The sequence below is a fragment of the Rhinoraja longicauda genome, chromosome 31 (assembly GCF_053455715.1).
Source record: "Rhinoraja longicauda isolate Sanriku21f chromosome 31, sRhiLon1.1, whole genome shotgun sequence".
NCBI lineage: Eukaryota > Metazoa > Chordata > Chondrichthyes > Rajiformes > Arhynchobatidae > Rhinoraja > Rhinoraja longicauda.
This window is the reverse complement of record NC_135983.1, coordinates 4746618-4763030: the sequence shown is the minus strand read 5'-3', so window position 1 is coordinate 4763030 and position 16413 is coordinate 4746618. Positions and strand designations below refer to the sequence as shown.

Sequence of the window (16413 nt, the reverse complement as noted above, 5' to 3'; positions counted from 1 at the left end):
AACAGCGCCAGAGAGCCGGGTTCACCCTGACTACTGGTGCTGTCTGTAAGGAGTTTGTACGTTCTCCCCGTGACCTGCGTGAGTTTTCCCCGCATGCTCCGGTTTCCTCCTGCACTCCAAAAACGTACAGGTTTGTAGGTTAATTGGCTTTGTTAAAAATTGTAAATTGTCCCCAGTGTGTAGGATAGTGCTAGTGTATCACTGGTCGGCGTGGACTCGGTGGGCCGAAGGGCCTGTTTCCGTGCTGTATCTCTCCTGTTTCTGCACTGTATCTCTAAACGAGACAAAAAAATTAAACTGATGACATGGAGGTGTGTGTCTGGCAGATGCAAGTAATTTGGTCATGGTGGCACAGCGGTAGAGTTGCTGCCTTACAGCGAATGCAGCGCCGGAGACCCGGGTTCGATCCCGGCTACAGGTGCTGTCTGTACGGAGTTTGTACGTTCTCCCCGTGGGTTTTCTCCGAGATCTTTGGTTTCCTCCCATACTCCAAAGACGTACAGGCTCATAGGTTAATTGGCTTGGTGAATGTAAAAATTGTCCCTAGTGGGTGTAGGGTGGTGTTAATGTGCGGGGATCGCTGATCGGTGCGGACTCGGTGGGCTGAAGGGCCTGTTTCCGTGCTGCATCTCGAAACTAAACTAAACTAAATCTTAGTGTAGGAAAATAACTGCAGATGCTGGTACAAATCGAAGGTATTTATTCACAAAGTGCTGGAGTAACTCAGCGGGTCAGGCAGCATCTCAGGAGAGAAGAAATGGGTGACGTTTCAGGTCGAGACCCTTCTTCAGACTGAATCTAAATCTAAATCAAAAATCATAAACTAAATCTTATGTCACTGATGAAATACAGTTGGTATAACCAACGATGTGTCAGTCAAGTATATGAGGCACATTGGAATAAAGCATGAAGAATTCAGTAATAAATTCTTATCTGTAAATTTCCTGATTACATTTCCTTTAATTACAAGGTAGCTTCACCTCAAAATCAGGGTATATAGATCTGCTATATTAGCTTAGTTTAATGTATTCACCAAGTTAGAGTGAAAGCTTTTTTTGTTGCGTGCTGTCCAGTCAAAATAAGGACTGCACGTGATTACAATCTAGCTGTCCACAGAGTATAAATGCAGAAAAAGGGAATAACGTTTAGTGCAAGATAAACTCCAGTAAAGTCCTAGTCCAAGGGTCTCCATTGAGGTAGATGGTAGGCCAGGATCGCTCTCTAGTTGGTGATAGGATGGTTCAGTTGCCGGATAACAGTTGGAAATAAAACTGTCCCTGAATCTGGAGTTCCTTGGTTAAATACCCTAGTTTTGACCAGCCATCCTCACCTGCATTCACCTATCACTCACCAGGCTTCGTCCTGCCCCTCCTCTCTTCCAGCTTTCTTCTTTACCCCCCACCCCCTCCCCACTACATTGATTGAAGAGTCCCGAACAGAAATGTCACCTATCCATGTTCTCCAAAGATAGAAACATAGAAACATAGAATATAGGTGCAGGAGGAGGCCATTTGGCCCTTTGAGCCAACATCACCAGTCATTGTGATCATGGCTGATCATCTACAATCAGTAACCCGTGCCTGCCTTCTCCCCATATCCCTTGATTCCACTAGCCCCTAGAGCTCTATCTAACTCTCTTTTAAATGCACCCAGTGAATAGGCTTCCACTGCCTTCTGTGGCAGAGAATTCCAAAAATTAAAAACTCTCTGAGTGAACATGTTTCTTCTCACCTCAGTTTTCAATGGCCTCCCCTTTATTCTTAGACTGTGTCCCCTGGTTCTGGTTGCTGCCTGACCTGCCAAGTTACTGCAGCACTTCATGTCTTTTTTTTTGTTGTAAACCAGCACCTGCAGTTCCTTGTTTCTACATTCAGCTGAGTATTAGTAGGCATAGGTGTTGTTCACTTGATTGAGGAGAAAGGTTATTTATTTACATCTGATTTGGCTAAATTAATCCATTTCTAAAAAGTGGCAGCACCGCTGGTGGTTCTAGATTGGGATATTATTTCATTAATAATGCATTTTCATTTTGCATCTGTCATCTGCCTTCCTCCATGCTTTACATCCCAGCTACGCCGTGAAAATCGGGCTCCCATTTCTGATATAATACTTGTGCGGCTATAAGCTTTGATTGTTTTTTTTTTTTAAACTTGTCGAAATTTAGAGGTTTAATTAAAGTTGGGATTTAAAAAAAAAATCTTTCTCCCGATTTCAAACCGATTTCTTTGCCAATTTTCAAAGATGAAGAAGTTGGCCCGTCGGCAGCAGCAGCAGCAGGAACAGCAGAACGGACAACGTCTCGGACAAGGTACTGGTAGACTGCGATGACCAGCAATCATTCACTGCAACAGTGTTCATGAATGAATGAATGAATGAATCAATCAATCAATCAATCAATCAATCAATCAATTAATCAAATAATTAATGCACGTGACAAGCCTCAGTGAGAATCTTTGCTTGCATTACCCAAGGTATGCAAATAGTTGCCGCATCAAGGGTGCGGGCAAAGTTACATAGTATTCCGTACCAGGTCCACCTTTGTTCCCCCCCCCCCCCCCCTCATGGCGGTCCCCCCACGCCAGGTCATGTTAGACCCATAAAGTCATAGAGTCATACAGCGTGGAAACTGGCCCCACACCGACCAACATGTCCCATCAACACTAGTCCTACCTGCCTGTGTTTGGCCCATACCCCTCTAAACCATCTATGTACCTGTCTAATTGTTTCTTAAACGTTATGATAGTCCCTGCCTCAACTACCGCCTACAGCAGTTCATTCCATGCACCCACCCACCCTCTGTGTGAAATAGTTACCCCTCAGGTTCCTATGAAATCTTTCCCTCCTCACCTTAAGCCTGTGTCCTCTGGTTCCCGATTCCCCCACTATTGGCAAGAGACTCTGTGCGTCTATTCAATCTATTCCTCTCATGGTGTTGCTGTTGAACATTTAAGGACAAAGGTTGCAGAGAGCAGTTGGAAGAGGTTTACTATCGAGATAGTAAAGATAGCGATAGATATTGAGATCGACTTAGGGGCGTCACGGTAGCGCAGCGGTAGAGTTGCTGTATTACAGCACCAGAGACCCGGGTTCAATCCTGCCTGCGGGCGCTGTCTGTACGGAGTTTGCACGTTTTCCTCGTGACCTGCGTGGGATTTCCCCGACATCTTTGGTTTCCATCCACACTCCAAAGACGTACAGGTTTGTAGGTTAATTGGCTTGGTATGAATGTAAAAATTGTCCCCAGTGCGTGTAGAATAGTGCTAGTGTTTGGGGTGATCGCTGGTCGACACAGACTCAGTACGTCGAAGGGCCCGTTTTCGTGCTGTATCTCTAAAATCTAAGCTCTAAAGTAAAATCACAGGAAACACCAGTTAAAGATGATCAGTGTGTACAACAACACATTAGGACTGTGGGTTGTACTACTGTCCCTTCTCAACTCCAACTTTGATTCTCACCTTGAAGTGCTGTCTTTGTGGAGTTTGCCCATTCTACCTGAGTTCCCCTGGGTAATGCAGATACCTCGCACGGCCAAACTACCGTAAGATCATAGGACATAGAGGCAGAATGAGTCAATTTGGCCCATCGAGTCTACTCTGCCATTCGATCATGGCTGATCTATCTTTCACTCTCAACCCCATTCAACTGCCTTCTCCCCATAACCTTTGACACCTTTACTAATCAAAAATCTCTGGGTTAAATATACCCAAAGACTTGTGGCAATGAATCCCACAGATTCACCATCCTCTGGCTGAATAAACTTCTCCATGTCTACATTCTAAAAGGCAAGTCCTTCTATTCTGAGGCTGTGCCCTCTGGTCCTAGACTCTCCCACTACTGGAAACATCCACACTAAGCCTTTCATATATGCTGGTGGGTTAATTGGCTACTGTCAGCTAACCCTATTGTAGAAGGGTGACAGAAGAACCAACAGGGATGTTTTTTGGACCTGTGAGAGAGAATAGGCAAAGGGGAAATAGGTGTGACAGGAAACGTCTCAGAGACAATCTAGACTCGATGGCCAAAATGGTCTCCTGTTTCACACCATGAGGACAAATGAGGACAATGAGAATGACTAGAAATTGGTTAAAATAGACGTGCAATAAATATTATTATACGACCACATTGAGGAAGTGGTGAAAGATTGAGAAGCAGGGAAGTGTGATTAGTCTAAATAGTTTCTTGGCTAGCACAAGTTGCTCGGAGGCACTGTGGCACAGTGGTAGAGCTACTGCCTCACAGCGCCAGAGACCCAGGTTCGATCCTGCATTCGGGTGCTATCCGTATGGAGTTTGTACGTTGACCTGCGTGGGTTTTCTCAGAGATCTTCAGTTTCCACCCACACTCCCAAGACATACGGGTTTGTAGGTTAACTGGCTTGGTATGAACGTAACAATTGTCCCTCGTGTGTGTAGGATAGTGCTAGTGTGCGGGGATCGCTGGGCAGTGCGGACTCAGTGGGCTGAAGGCCCTGTTTCCGCGCTGTATCTCTGAACTAAAAAACACCGAGCACAGTCGCGATGGGACGAATGGCCACTCTCTCTGCCCTAAACCTCTCCGATTCTTTGGCAACGCCAGGTCCCACCAGAATGAAGGAGGCGTGAAAGATGTTTCCCATTGATTCTGCCCCGGCCACTGTTCATTCACTGTGACAGTTTAATTTCCTTTTAAAATTAAAATCTTTTGTCTGTTCTACATCATTTTAATTTAGATTACTCATCTTGCCTGTGGTATAAACAGAATACAAAATGAAGTGCCATAGGATATGGCGTATATCCCACACATCGCACTTGCACAGGATGACTCACAACCGGACATGCTTGTAAATTATAAGCAGGCATCCAAACATCCACCGCAGCATCTCAGTGTGCTTGCTGCCCTGATTTATAGTCACGTGCCCATTAAAGATTAAAATGCTTTACTCAGACAGAAGGCTGTTGCTTCCCGGCACAGAAACCAATCCATTGCCGAGGGGAACTGTTTTCCTTTCTTGAAGGCACGGGAAAGCGAGAACGATTTCTGATTGATCTTCTTTTCATTGGCAGAAGTGATGTCAAGTAGAATGGATGGGGTGATAAGTTCCTACGCTCCACTCACCGCCGCTCCGCAACAGTTGGTGTCCATGGACCAGAATGGCTACAACTCGGACCCCTTCCAACAGGGTCTCACCCCACCGCAGATGCCAGGCGACCACATGAACCCCTACGGTAGGTGGCTCCTTTCTTAATCATTGAGTCAAATCGAGTCCCCCATCTCTCATTCCCTTTGGACACCCATCCTGAATAGGCCTTGCAACGTGGGAACGACAAAGAATGCTGGGATAATTAGGGCGGCACGGTGGCGCAGTGGTAGACCTGCTGCCTAACAGCACCGGAGACCCGGGTTCGATCCTGACGACGGGCGCTATCTGCACAGAGTTGGAACACCCTCCTCGTGATGGCATGGGTTTTCTCCAGGTGCTCCGGTTTCCTCCCACACTCCAAAGATGTGCAGGTTTGTAGGTTGATTGGCTTTGTTAAAAATTGTAAATTGTCCCTAGTGTGTAGGATAGAGGTAGTGTATGGGGTGATCGCTGGTCGGCGTGGACTTGTTGGGCTGAAGGGCCTATTTCCATGCTGTATCTCTAAACTAAACTAAACTAGACCAGGTGAAGACAGTAATTTTCTCCTACGGGGCTATACGAGTACACTAATTGAGTATACAATAACCCAGTATCAAATGATCACAGTAGTTTAGTTCAGTTTAGTTTATTGTCACATGTACCGAGGTACAGAGAAAAGCTTTTTTGTCGCGTGCTATTCAGTCAGCGGAAAAACTATACATGATTACAATCAAGCCGTCCACAGTGTACAGTCACAGGATAAAGGAAATAATGAAACACTCCCTGTGTGAAAAAGTTGCTCCTCAGATTCCCATTAAATCCTGGTCCCCCTGACCTTAAACCTATGTGTACGAAGGAAATGCAAATGCTGGTTTAAATCGAAGATAGACACAAAAAGCTGGAGTAACTCAGGGGGTCAGGCAGCATCTGTGGAGAAAAGGAATAGGTGACGTTTCAGGTCGAGACCCTTCTTCTTAAACCTATGTCATCTGGATTTCCCAAACCTGGGACAAAGACTGTGCACTTACCTTATCCGTGCCTCTCATGGATTGAAACATCCAAGTAGGAATGTCATGGTAGGAATGTCGAGGTAGAATCCAAAATCAGAGGTTTGAAATGTGAAGTGGACACCAATTTGCCCAATATGGATGAAGCAAAATGTAAGGGTAACTCAAAAACAAAATACCTGAGAGAAAGGAGTGGAAGGATATGGTGGAAGCTATTGATGAAATAAGTGAGAGGAAGCCACCAGGGAGGTAATACTGGCTGAAGCTGAACGATGTGTATCCATCTACAGATTGCGACACCAGCTTAAAATATAGACATTCCTCTGGGTATTGAAGGTAGACACAAAAAGCTGGAGTAACTCACAGGCAGCATCTCTGGAGAGAAGGAATGGTTGATGTTTCGGGTTGAGACCCTTCTTCAGACTGAGGTTTTCTCAAATCTATAATGTTCGGAGATCCATCATGGTGTCACATTTGTAGAAGATTATCTCCACGCTCAACTAATATAAAACATAGAACAGTCCAGGATGGGCACAGGCCCTTCAGCCCACAATGTCTGTGCTAAATACGATGCCGAGACCAACTTTTAACTGAAGAAGGGTTTCGACCCGAAATGTCACCCATTCCTTCTCTCCTGAGATACTTTCCCCCCCTTCTGTGTCAAAACACTTTTCCCTCACATCTCCTTTGAGATTTGCCCGTCTCATCTTAAAGCTATGTCATCTAGTATTTGTTATTTCCATCCCAGAGAAAAAGGGTCTGAATGTCTACCCTATCTATGCCTTTCATAATGTTATATACTTCTATTGGGTCTCCTCTCAACCTCTGACATTACAGAGAAACAATCCAACTTTATCCAACCTCTCCCTGTAGCTAATACCTCCTAATCCAGGCAGCATTCTGGTAAACCTCGTTTGCACCCTTTCCAAAGCCTCCACATCCTTCCTGTGATGGGGCAATCAGAACTGTGATATTTAACCTACAATTTGAAAGGGGGAAGGTGAAGTCAACCGAAAATAAATAAATAAATGATCGAAAAATCAAGAAATGGCAGAGGAATTGAATAACTATTTTAGAGGCAGGAAACATGTTCCCAATGTTGGGGGAGTCCAGAACAAGGTGCCACAGTTTCAGAATAAGAGGTAGGCCATTTAGAACGGAGATGAGGAAAAACCTTTTCAGTCAGAGAGTTGTGAATCTGTGGAATTCTCTGCCTCAGAAGGCAGTGGAGGCCAATTCTCTGAATGCATTCAAGAGAGAGCTAGATAGAGCTCTTAAGGATAGCGGAGTCAGGGGGTATGGGGAGAAGGCAGGAACGGGGTACTGATTGAGAATGATCAGCCATGATCACATTGAATGGCGGTGCTGGCTCGAAGTGCCGAATGGCCTACTCCTGCACTTATTGTCTATTGTCTATTATCAATCTTCACAGTGGAAGATACCAGCAGTGTGCCTGTAATCCTTGAGAGTCAGGAGGTGGAAGTTAGTGGACAGGCCATTACGAAGGAGAAGGTGCTAGGAAAACTGAAAGGTCTGAGGGTGGATAAGTCATCTGGACCGGATGGACTGAACCCAAGGATTCGGAAAGAGGTGGCCCCAGAGATTCTGGAGGCATTAGTTGTGATATTTCAAGAATCACTAGAATTAGGAGTGGTTTCTGAAGATTGGGAAATTGCAAATATCACCCCGCTGTACAAGAAGGGAGCAAAGCAGAATGGCGGAAACTATAGGCCGGTTAGCCTGACTTCGGTGGTTGGTAAGATTTTAGAGTCAATTATAAATGATGAGGTTACGCGGTCCTTGGAAGTTCACGATAAAATAGGCCAAAGTCAGCATGGTTTTGTGAAGGGAAGATCTTGCCTGATGAATCTGCTGGAGTTCTTTGAGGAAATTCGGCCCATCAATCATGGCTGATCTATCTTTCCCTCTCAACCCCATTCTCCTGCCTCCTCCCCATAACTCCTGACACCCGTACTAATCAAGAATCTGTCAATCTCTGCCATAAAAATACTTGGCCTCCACAGCCATCTGTGACAATGAATTCCACAGGTTCACCGCCCTCTGACTAAATAAATTCCTCCTCATCTCCTTTCTAAAGAAACCTTGTTTTATTCTGAGGAACGTCCTTTTATTCTGTCTTTGAATTGAGACGGACTCAGTGCATCCTTTTACCCATCCTTCTTTAGTTTAGTTTAGTTTAGGTTAGAGATATGGTGTGGAAATGGGCCCTTCAACCCGGAGTCAACCTGACCAGCGATCCCCGCACACTTACAATATCCTACACACACTAGGGTCAATTTACATTGATATCAAGCCAATTAGCCTACAAACCTGTAAATCTTTGGAGTGTGGAGGGAAACCAGAGCACCCTGGGAAAACCCACACAGGTCACATGGAGAACGTACAAACTCCGTACAGACAGCACCCATAGTCAGGATCGAACCCGGGTCTCTGGCGCTGTGAGGCAGCAACTCCATCGCTTCCCATCCTTCTGTAAAATATCCCTGGCTCATTTTAGTTGCTCTGATTTTCATCAGATATATATTATTTATCACACAAGGCTGGAGTAACTCAGCGGAACAAGCAGCACCTCTGGAGAGAAGGAATGGGTCGATACCCTTCTTCTGCACAGATGCTGCCTGTCCCGCTCAGTTACTCCAGCATTTTGTGTCTATCTTCGGTTGAAACTAGCATCTGCAGTTCCTTCCTACACAGATCAAAGGGTACGTTGATCAAAAATGTAGAATGGTACTTTGATAGCTATGGGGCAGCTAACAACAAGGCATACGATCAGTAATATTTAATCAGGAGGACGGTGGAACTGGTCGGAGAACTAGGGTGGGGGGGACCGAGTGAGATGGAAAGCAAGGGTATCCTTCGAATGTACCATTCTACATTTCCTTGACCAGCATCCCCTTTGATCTGTCGTTTTCACGCCTTACCCATCCCTATCTCTGTCTCCCTCTCCCCTGACTCTCAGTCTGAAGTCAAGAATGTTTTATTTTCATTGTCCCAGATGGAACAATGAAAATCGTACGTTACAGTGAACATAGTTCACTGTAAACAATCAATGGTTTCGACCCGAAACATCACCCACTCCCTCTCCCCCAGAGATGCTGCCTGACCCACCGGCACTTTTGGTCATAAGGTCATAAGTGTTAGGTGCAGAATTAGGCCATTCAGCCCATCAAGTCTACTCCTCCATTCAATCATGGCTGATCTATCTCTCCCTCCTAACCCCATTAGAGTCATAGAGTCCTACAGCACAGAAAGAGGCCCTTCGGCCCATCGTGTCCGCGCCGCCCGTTACCAAACACAGTCTAATTTTAATCCCATTTTCCCGCATTTGGACCGTAGCCCTGAATGTTGTAGCATTTCAAGTGCCCATCCAAATGCCTCTTAAACGTTGTGAGTGTTCCCGCCTCCACCACCACCCCAGGCAGTGAGTTCCAGACTCCAACCACCCTCTGGGTGAAAAAGTTCTTTCTCACATCCCCCTGAAACCTCCCTCCCCTTACCCTGTATCTATGTCCCCTCGTTGTTGAACCTTCCACCAGTGGAAGAAGTCCCCCGCCATCTACCTTATCCATGCCCCTCATGATCTTGTACACCTCGATCATGTCCCCTCTCAGCCTTCTCTGCTCCAGGGAAAACAACCCCAGTCTGCCCAGTCTCTCCTCTCCCATTCTCCTGCCTTCTCCCTATAACCTCTGACACCCGTACTAATCAAGAATCTATCTATCTCTGGTTTAAAAGTATCCATTAACTTGTCCTCCACAGCATTCTGTGGCAGAATTCCATAGATTCACCAGCCTCTGGCTAACAAAATTCCTTCTCATCTCCTTCCTAAAGGAACGTCCTTTTAATTCTGGGGCGATGAACTCTAAGCCAACCAGAAATAGCCTTCTTCATTGCCACTCTTTGCCTTCTGCCATGCAGCCATCTTGTTATCCATGCTAGTATCTACCCTTTGATACTGTGAGCTCTCATCTTCCTTAACAGCCTCACGTGTGGCACCACATCCAAGGGCTTTCTGAAACCTCCAGAATTTCTGCCTGATCCACTGTGTCCCTCCAGTACTATTGTGTTACATGAATGTAGTTATTAAAGGCTACAGAAACTAAGCTGAAAATTCTTTGTCCGGGAGTATTGAGAGTCTAGGGAGGGATCAAATGAGTGTGAAGAGCGTTTGGAGTCTGTAGAAGGGCTCAACTAGAAACATTGCCTATAGAAACATAGAAAATAGGTGCAGGAGTAGGCCATTCGGCCCTTCGAGCCTGCACCGCCATTCAATATGATCATGGCTGATCATCCAACTCAGTATCCCGTACCTGCCTTCTCTCCATACCCCCTGGTCCCTTTAGCCACAAGGGCCACATCTAACTCCCTCTTAAATATAGCCAATGAACTGGCCTCAACTACCTTCTGTGGCAGAGAATTCCACAGATTCACCACTCTCCATGGCTCTATCTATTCCCTCCGCAGATGCTGCCTGACCCACTGATTTATTCCAGCACTTTGTGTTTTCAATGAAGGTCTGGAAATTTGCTATCACAATGAGTCGTGAAAGCAATGGAATAAGTGTAACGTAGGGAAATGAAGGGCAAACACAAGAGGCGCCTATCTTCGGTGTGAGCCGGCATCTGCACAGTTCCTACCTGCGCATTCGGTGTGGCTCTCTAAAAAAAAAATTCTCCCCGCGTTTCATGACCAACCACTCGTGAAAAACAAAATGATAAACCACCTAAGGGCGATTGCAATGCCGACGACATTCTTGCCATAGAGGGAGTACAGAGAAGGTACCCAGATTGATTCCTGGGATGGCAGGACTTTCATATGAAGAAAGACTGGATAGACTCGGCTTGTACTCGCTGGAATTTAGAAGTTTGAGGGGGGATCTTATAGAAACTTACAAAATTGTTAAGGGGCTGGACAGGCTAGATGCAGGAAGATTGTTCCCGATGTTGGGGAAGTCCAGAACAAGGGGTCACATTTTAAGGATAATGGGGAAGTCTTTTAGGACCGAGATGAGAACGTTTTTTTTCACAGAGAGTGGTGAATCTGTGGAATTCTCTGCCACAGAAGGTAGTTGAGGCCAGTTCATTGGCTATATTTAAGAGGGAGTTAGATGTGGCCCTTGTGGCTAAAGGGATCAGGGGGTATGGAGAGAAGGCAGGTACGGGATACTGAGTTGGATGATCAGCCATGATCATATTGAATGGCGGTGCAGGCTCGAAGGGCCGAATGACCTACTCCTGCACCTATTTTCTATGTTTCTATGTTTCTATGACTCACGGCGTCCGCTTTTTGTTTTTGTTGTTTGTGTTTGTAGGGAACGACTCGCTGTTCCACGACATCGACAGCGACACCTCCCTCACCAGCCTGAGCGACTGCTTCTTGGCCTCGTCAGAAGTCAACCCGATGCAAGCCCGGGTGGGCAACCCCATCGACAGGCTTTACTCCATGCAGACGTCCTACTTCGCCTCCTGAAGAAAAAAAGAGCCGCCGCCACTTCCAAATGATGAGGGGGGGGGGGGGGGGAAGAGAGAGAGAGAGAGAGAGAGAGAGAGAGAAGGGGGGTAGAAGCGAATCCCACCTGACACATCATCACGCCGACTTTCAACGGAGAGGGAGACAGAGGGAAAGAAAACCCCCCAAAACAAAAACAAACTACACCTGTACAGCCATACACGACCTTCTCCTCTCCTCAACTCGCCATTTGCCAGTGTGCCAGAGAGTCACAGACAGAGGGAAGACAGTGAAAGCGACACAAACAGAAAGACACAATCAATAGAATCCAAATCAACCCGGGACTGGGAGCATCGGCCGCACAAACTGCAGCTGCATTTCATTCTTTGTTGGATGTTTTCTTACAAATATTCCGGGATTTATTGTCCTTAATTATTTGCGCCAATTTGGGGGGCTTCTCTCAGTCGCCCCTCTGCCATTCTCTGTTTGATATTTCTAGAGGTAACTGGATCTCGAAAGATCAAATAACATTTCACCCGCCGATTTTATTGTTCTATCTGGGACTTACACGACAATAAAACTCTCTTGACTTCTCCAAGCAGTCGATGTAAAGGGGGTTAGAGATTCGTGTGTGCGAGCTTCGCCTGGTTCAGGCCCGGTACAATGCACACAGCGAATCGTGTGGGGAACGACATAAGACCTGGCCGTTTGCATGACTCTTGCAGCGGTAGAGTTGCTGCCTCACAGCGCCAGAGACCCGGGTTCGATCCTGACTACGGATGCTGTCTGTACGGAGTTTGTACGTTCTCCCCATGACCTGCGTGGGTTCTCTCCGAGATCTTCGGTTTCCCCCCCGCACTCGAAAGGCGTGCAGATATGTAGGTTAATTGGCTTGGCATTAATGTTTTTAAAAATCTCCCATTATGTGTGTAGGATAGTGTTAATGTGCGGAATCCATGGGCCGAAGGGCCTGTTTCCGCGCTGTATCTCTAAACTAAACTAAACCAAACCAATAGCCAACACTATTATTAAGCTCTAAAGGGCTGCGCGCTCTCTCTCACACACACTTTGATAGCAATTGTTTCTTTGCCCTGTATACACCTGCCTCAGAGATTCCTTACTGCAGCCTGCCATGGTGCCAACTCACCCTGCTGTGGGCTAGAAGCCAGCAGAAGTACGCGGAAACGACGGAGGCACAAGGAACCGCAGATGCTGCCTTACACAAAGTGCTGGAGTAACTCAGCGGGTCAGGCAGCAACTCTGGAGAACATGGACATGTGACGTTTCGGGTCGGGACTGGACCTGAAGAAGGGTCCCAACCTGAAACATCACATGAGGCATGGACCAAAAAGCATGGGAGCAGAATTAGGCCATTTGGCCCATCAAGTCTGCTCCGCCATTCGACCATGGCTCATCTATCCCCCCCCTGCCTTCTCTCCGTAACCTTTGCCACCATTTACTGATATCCACGTTCACCAGAGGCGTTGCCAAGCCCGCTGAGTTACTCCAGCACTTTGTGCCCTTTGATGCAGAAACAGTGCTTTGCAAAGATGGCAGCTTAATTAAAACCCAGAACTAGTTCCCAGTAACCCACCTATGCTGACTCCAAAAGGTGCTTGAGAGATCAGAAAGTAGAGCAGCGGTAGAGTTGCTGCCTTACAGCACCAGAGACCCGGGTTCGATCCTGACTACGGGTGCTGTCTGTACGGAGTTTGTACGTTCTCCCTGTGACCTGCGTGGGTTTTCTCCGGGTGCTCCGGTTTCCTCCCACACTCCAAGGACATACAGATTTGTGGGCTAATTATCTTGATATAATTGCAAATTGTCCCTAGTTGTGTAGGACTAGTGTTAGTGTGCGGGGATCGCTGCTCGGTGCGGACTCTGCGGCCGTTCTGTATCCCTGAACTAAACTTCACCAAACTAATCTGAAGATGATCCATGCACTTGGCATGTTTGCTTTCTTGCTCCATGTTCCGTTATCAGGTCAAATTCACCGTATGCTGCGTGTTGTTTTAGCACAGCCACAGTCTTGGGAGTGCGGAATGAAATACCAAAGTCAGCTTGCTCAATGCACAGGGCGAACTGTCCCTCTAATCCCTACCCCTCCCCAATTAAACCAAAGTTCCACCTCAGAAAACAGGCCACGCTTGAAGTAACACTTTTTGCAAGAGTGGAAAAAAAGAACTGCAGATGCTGGTTTACACAAAAGGGCGCAAAGTGATGGAGTAACTCAACGGGTCAGGCAGCGTTTCTGAAGAACATGGATGGGTGATAGTTTTTCGTATTGGGAGCCGTCTTCAGACTGAAGAAGCGTCCCGACCCGAAATGGCACCTAATGTTTTGGCCAATTGTACTTACTGATCATTTGCCATCAATGTAATGTGACTCAGCAGGCAGACAAGTCGAGGAAAGAAGTCAGGAAGATGCTGTGCAGTACTTCGAAGGGTAGTTAACAAATTGTGTAATGCATAAAACATCCTCGCACATTTCCAACTTAAGGCATCCAGTAATTATGCTGTTGGGCCCGTGGATCCATTAGTTTGGTGTTACAAATGCTTCGCATTGCTCTGTCCCAATCACCACGATAACACAGGGATGGGCACTGAGAGATGCAGACCAAAGTTGTTCATAGCTAACCTTCATCTTTTGCCCATTGTTCTCCAATGGCTAATCACAGTATTAATATGTGTTCTGAAAATGGGGATCAAAAATAATTCCAGCTATCAAAATCGGAGTAAAAGTACGGTTGCCACCCGTGTGATGGTTCGGCCTGTCTAATGGTAATCTTTGTGCTTTGCCTTGCGAGTTCCAGGAATAGGTTCGGCCTGAAAATAGCCTCTGACCTCTCTGATAATGTTTGCCTCGTTTCGGGATTGCTCAAGTGAGGATAATGTGCTTTACTGAAGCAATACTTTAAAACAAGAGTTAAATTGACAAAACCCTGTCAGGCAACCTTAACATTTGATGCATTCACTCAGGCAGTATGCCATTGATTATGCATTTGGGATTTAGAAGTTTGTGGGTCAAGGCGACTGCAGTTTATTAGTTTTCTTCATAATGATTGCTTAGTAGGGCGTCTGGGGAGCACCTGGCCTCTTCACTTCGTGGATGCATCAAATTATGTAGCAAATCCATTGTCATTCTATCGAGGAAAGTGAAAGACGCCGTTTGCAGAATGATGATTGATTATGTTTGAGGGATACTGTGGTCCTTTAGTGATACTTGAGCTCATAAACCTAAATATTAATATTTTTGAGGGTCGTCTTTCCAATGTCATTCTGTACGTTAAGTCGTCCTGTTTAAAGCACAAGATGCTCACTCTTACACTTCTGATTGTATCCCTGAACCCACGACTGCAGTAAATACTACACTATTTACTGTGTAGTAAATAGATCTTGCTCGTTATCAAGAACAGTAAGGAGCACATTCCCAACATGTCTTTCCTGTTAATCTTTTTTTTCTCCACTGGAGTTAATTATTCCGTGATAACTACATTGTTGTTTAGAAGTCAGAAATGTGGCAGCGTGGCTCAGCGGTAGAGTTGCCACCTCACAGCGCCAGTGACCCGGGTTCGTTCCTGACCTCGGGCGCTGTCTGTGTGGAGTTTGTACGTTCTCCCTGTGACAAAGGTGGGTTTCCGTCGGGCGCTCAGGTTTTCTCCCACACTCCAAAGACATGTGGGCTTGTAGGTTAATTGGCTTCTGTAAATCGTCTCCAGTGTGTACGATAGTGCTAGTGTACGGGGTGATCGCTGGTCGGCACGGACTCGGTGGGTCGAAGGGCCTGTTTCCTCGCTGTCTCTAAAAAGACAAGGCAGAAAAATGCTTTATTAGCCAAAAAATAAAATCCACCGTCGTTACTTGAGGAACCCATTCAAGTCGACGCTGAATGGAAATGTTCACACTAAACTCATTAAGGAACCTTCCAAGTACCCCTCCAGATCGCTGTAGTGTCAGAGTTAACTTATGGATGTATCCCAATGCCTCAACTTTGAAGTGTAACTATTCCCTTCAGTGGCATTTGTCCAGACATGTTTCCGCTGTTCAAGTCCATGAAAATGCGTTCAATATAAATTGTGTATAAAATGATGTGCAGCAAATGTTCTCACAGTTTGCTGTGCCAGTAGCTTCGAACAAAAGATGAACAAACCTCCCGCTCCTTCACTTAAGGTCACGTTCACGATTTCAGTGTGGCTGTATGTATTGTAAATTTATATATTCTGTATTTATGTTAGAACGAATGTAGAAATTTTATAGTTGTGTCTGTTATATTGGTCGCCGACTTGTAAACAAGCCTGTGCTATAAAGTGTAGCATTGATTGATGACTTTTCTTCCGGTGACATTATTTAGCCACGTTTCTGATATTCTGACCCCCCCCCCCCCCTCCCCCTCCCCCTCCCCCTCCCCTTCCCCCTCTGCAAATGTTCAGGCATGAAACCTTCCATTGTGTGTAGAACATATTATATTATTTAAATTACTTGTTTTAAAAAAAAATATTTATTAGTGTTTTCCGAGTTCATTTTTTTTTGTGGCGTTTTGTCAAACAAAAAGCGGAGAGCTTGTCAGGAGCAGCCTTGTGTTGCTTGACGACGGTCTTCACGTTGCTTTGGGTTCTGTAACACTGCATCCCTTTTGAGTCGCTTCTCTGTCTGTCTCTGCCACTTCCCGGTAATTTTTCTAGATGGCCCCCCCCTCCCCCCTCGATTGGAAATTACCAAGGCGAATGAAACTCAAGCGATTGAAATGTATTTATAAGACAATTAAAAATTAGTTTCATCATCACAGCGTGTGAACTATGGAAATGTTGTACAATAAAAAAAAAGTTTACACTGTGTACGT

The 16413-nt window shown here is 45.9% G+C and overlaps 1 protein-coding gene across 4 annotated transcripts in view; it reads left to right on the top strand.

Moving 5' to 3' along the window:
• LOC144608231 (LIM/homeobox protein LMX-1.2) overlaps positions 1-11600 on the top strand; it is a 254632-nt gene extending 243032 nt beyond the window's left edge. For all 4 annotated transcript variants that reach the window (XM_078425815.1, XM_078425814.1, XM_078425816.1 and 1 more), the window contains 3 exons: positions 2242-2308; positions 5043-5204; positions 11438-11600. In XM_078425815.1, coding sequence (XP_078281941.1) covers positions 2242-2308; positions 5043-5204; positions 11438-11595 — 387 coding nt within the window. In that variant the 3' untranslated portion in view covers positions 11596-11600. The remainder of the gene's footprint in view (positions 1-2241; positions 2309-5042; positions 5205-11437) is intronic.
• The last annotated feature ends 4813 nt before the right edge of the window (positions 11601-16413 follow it).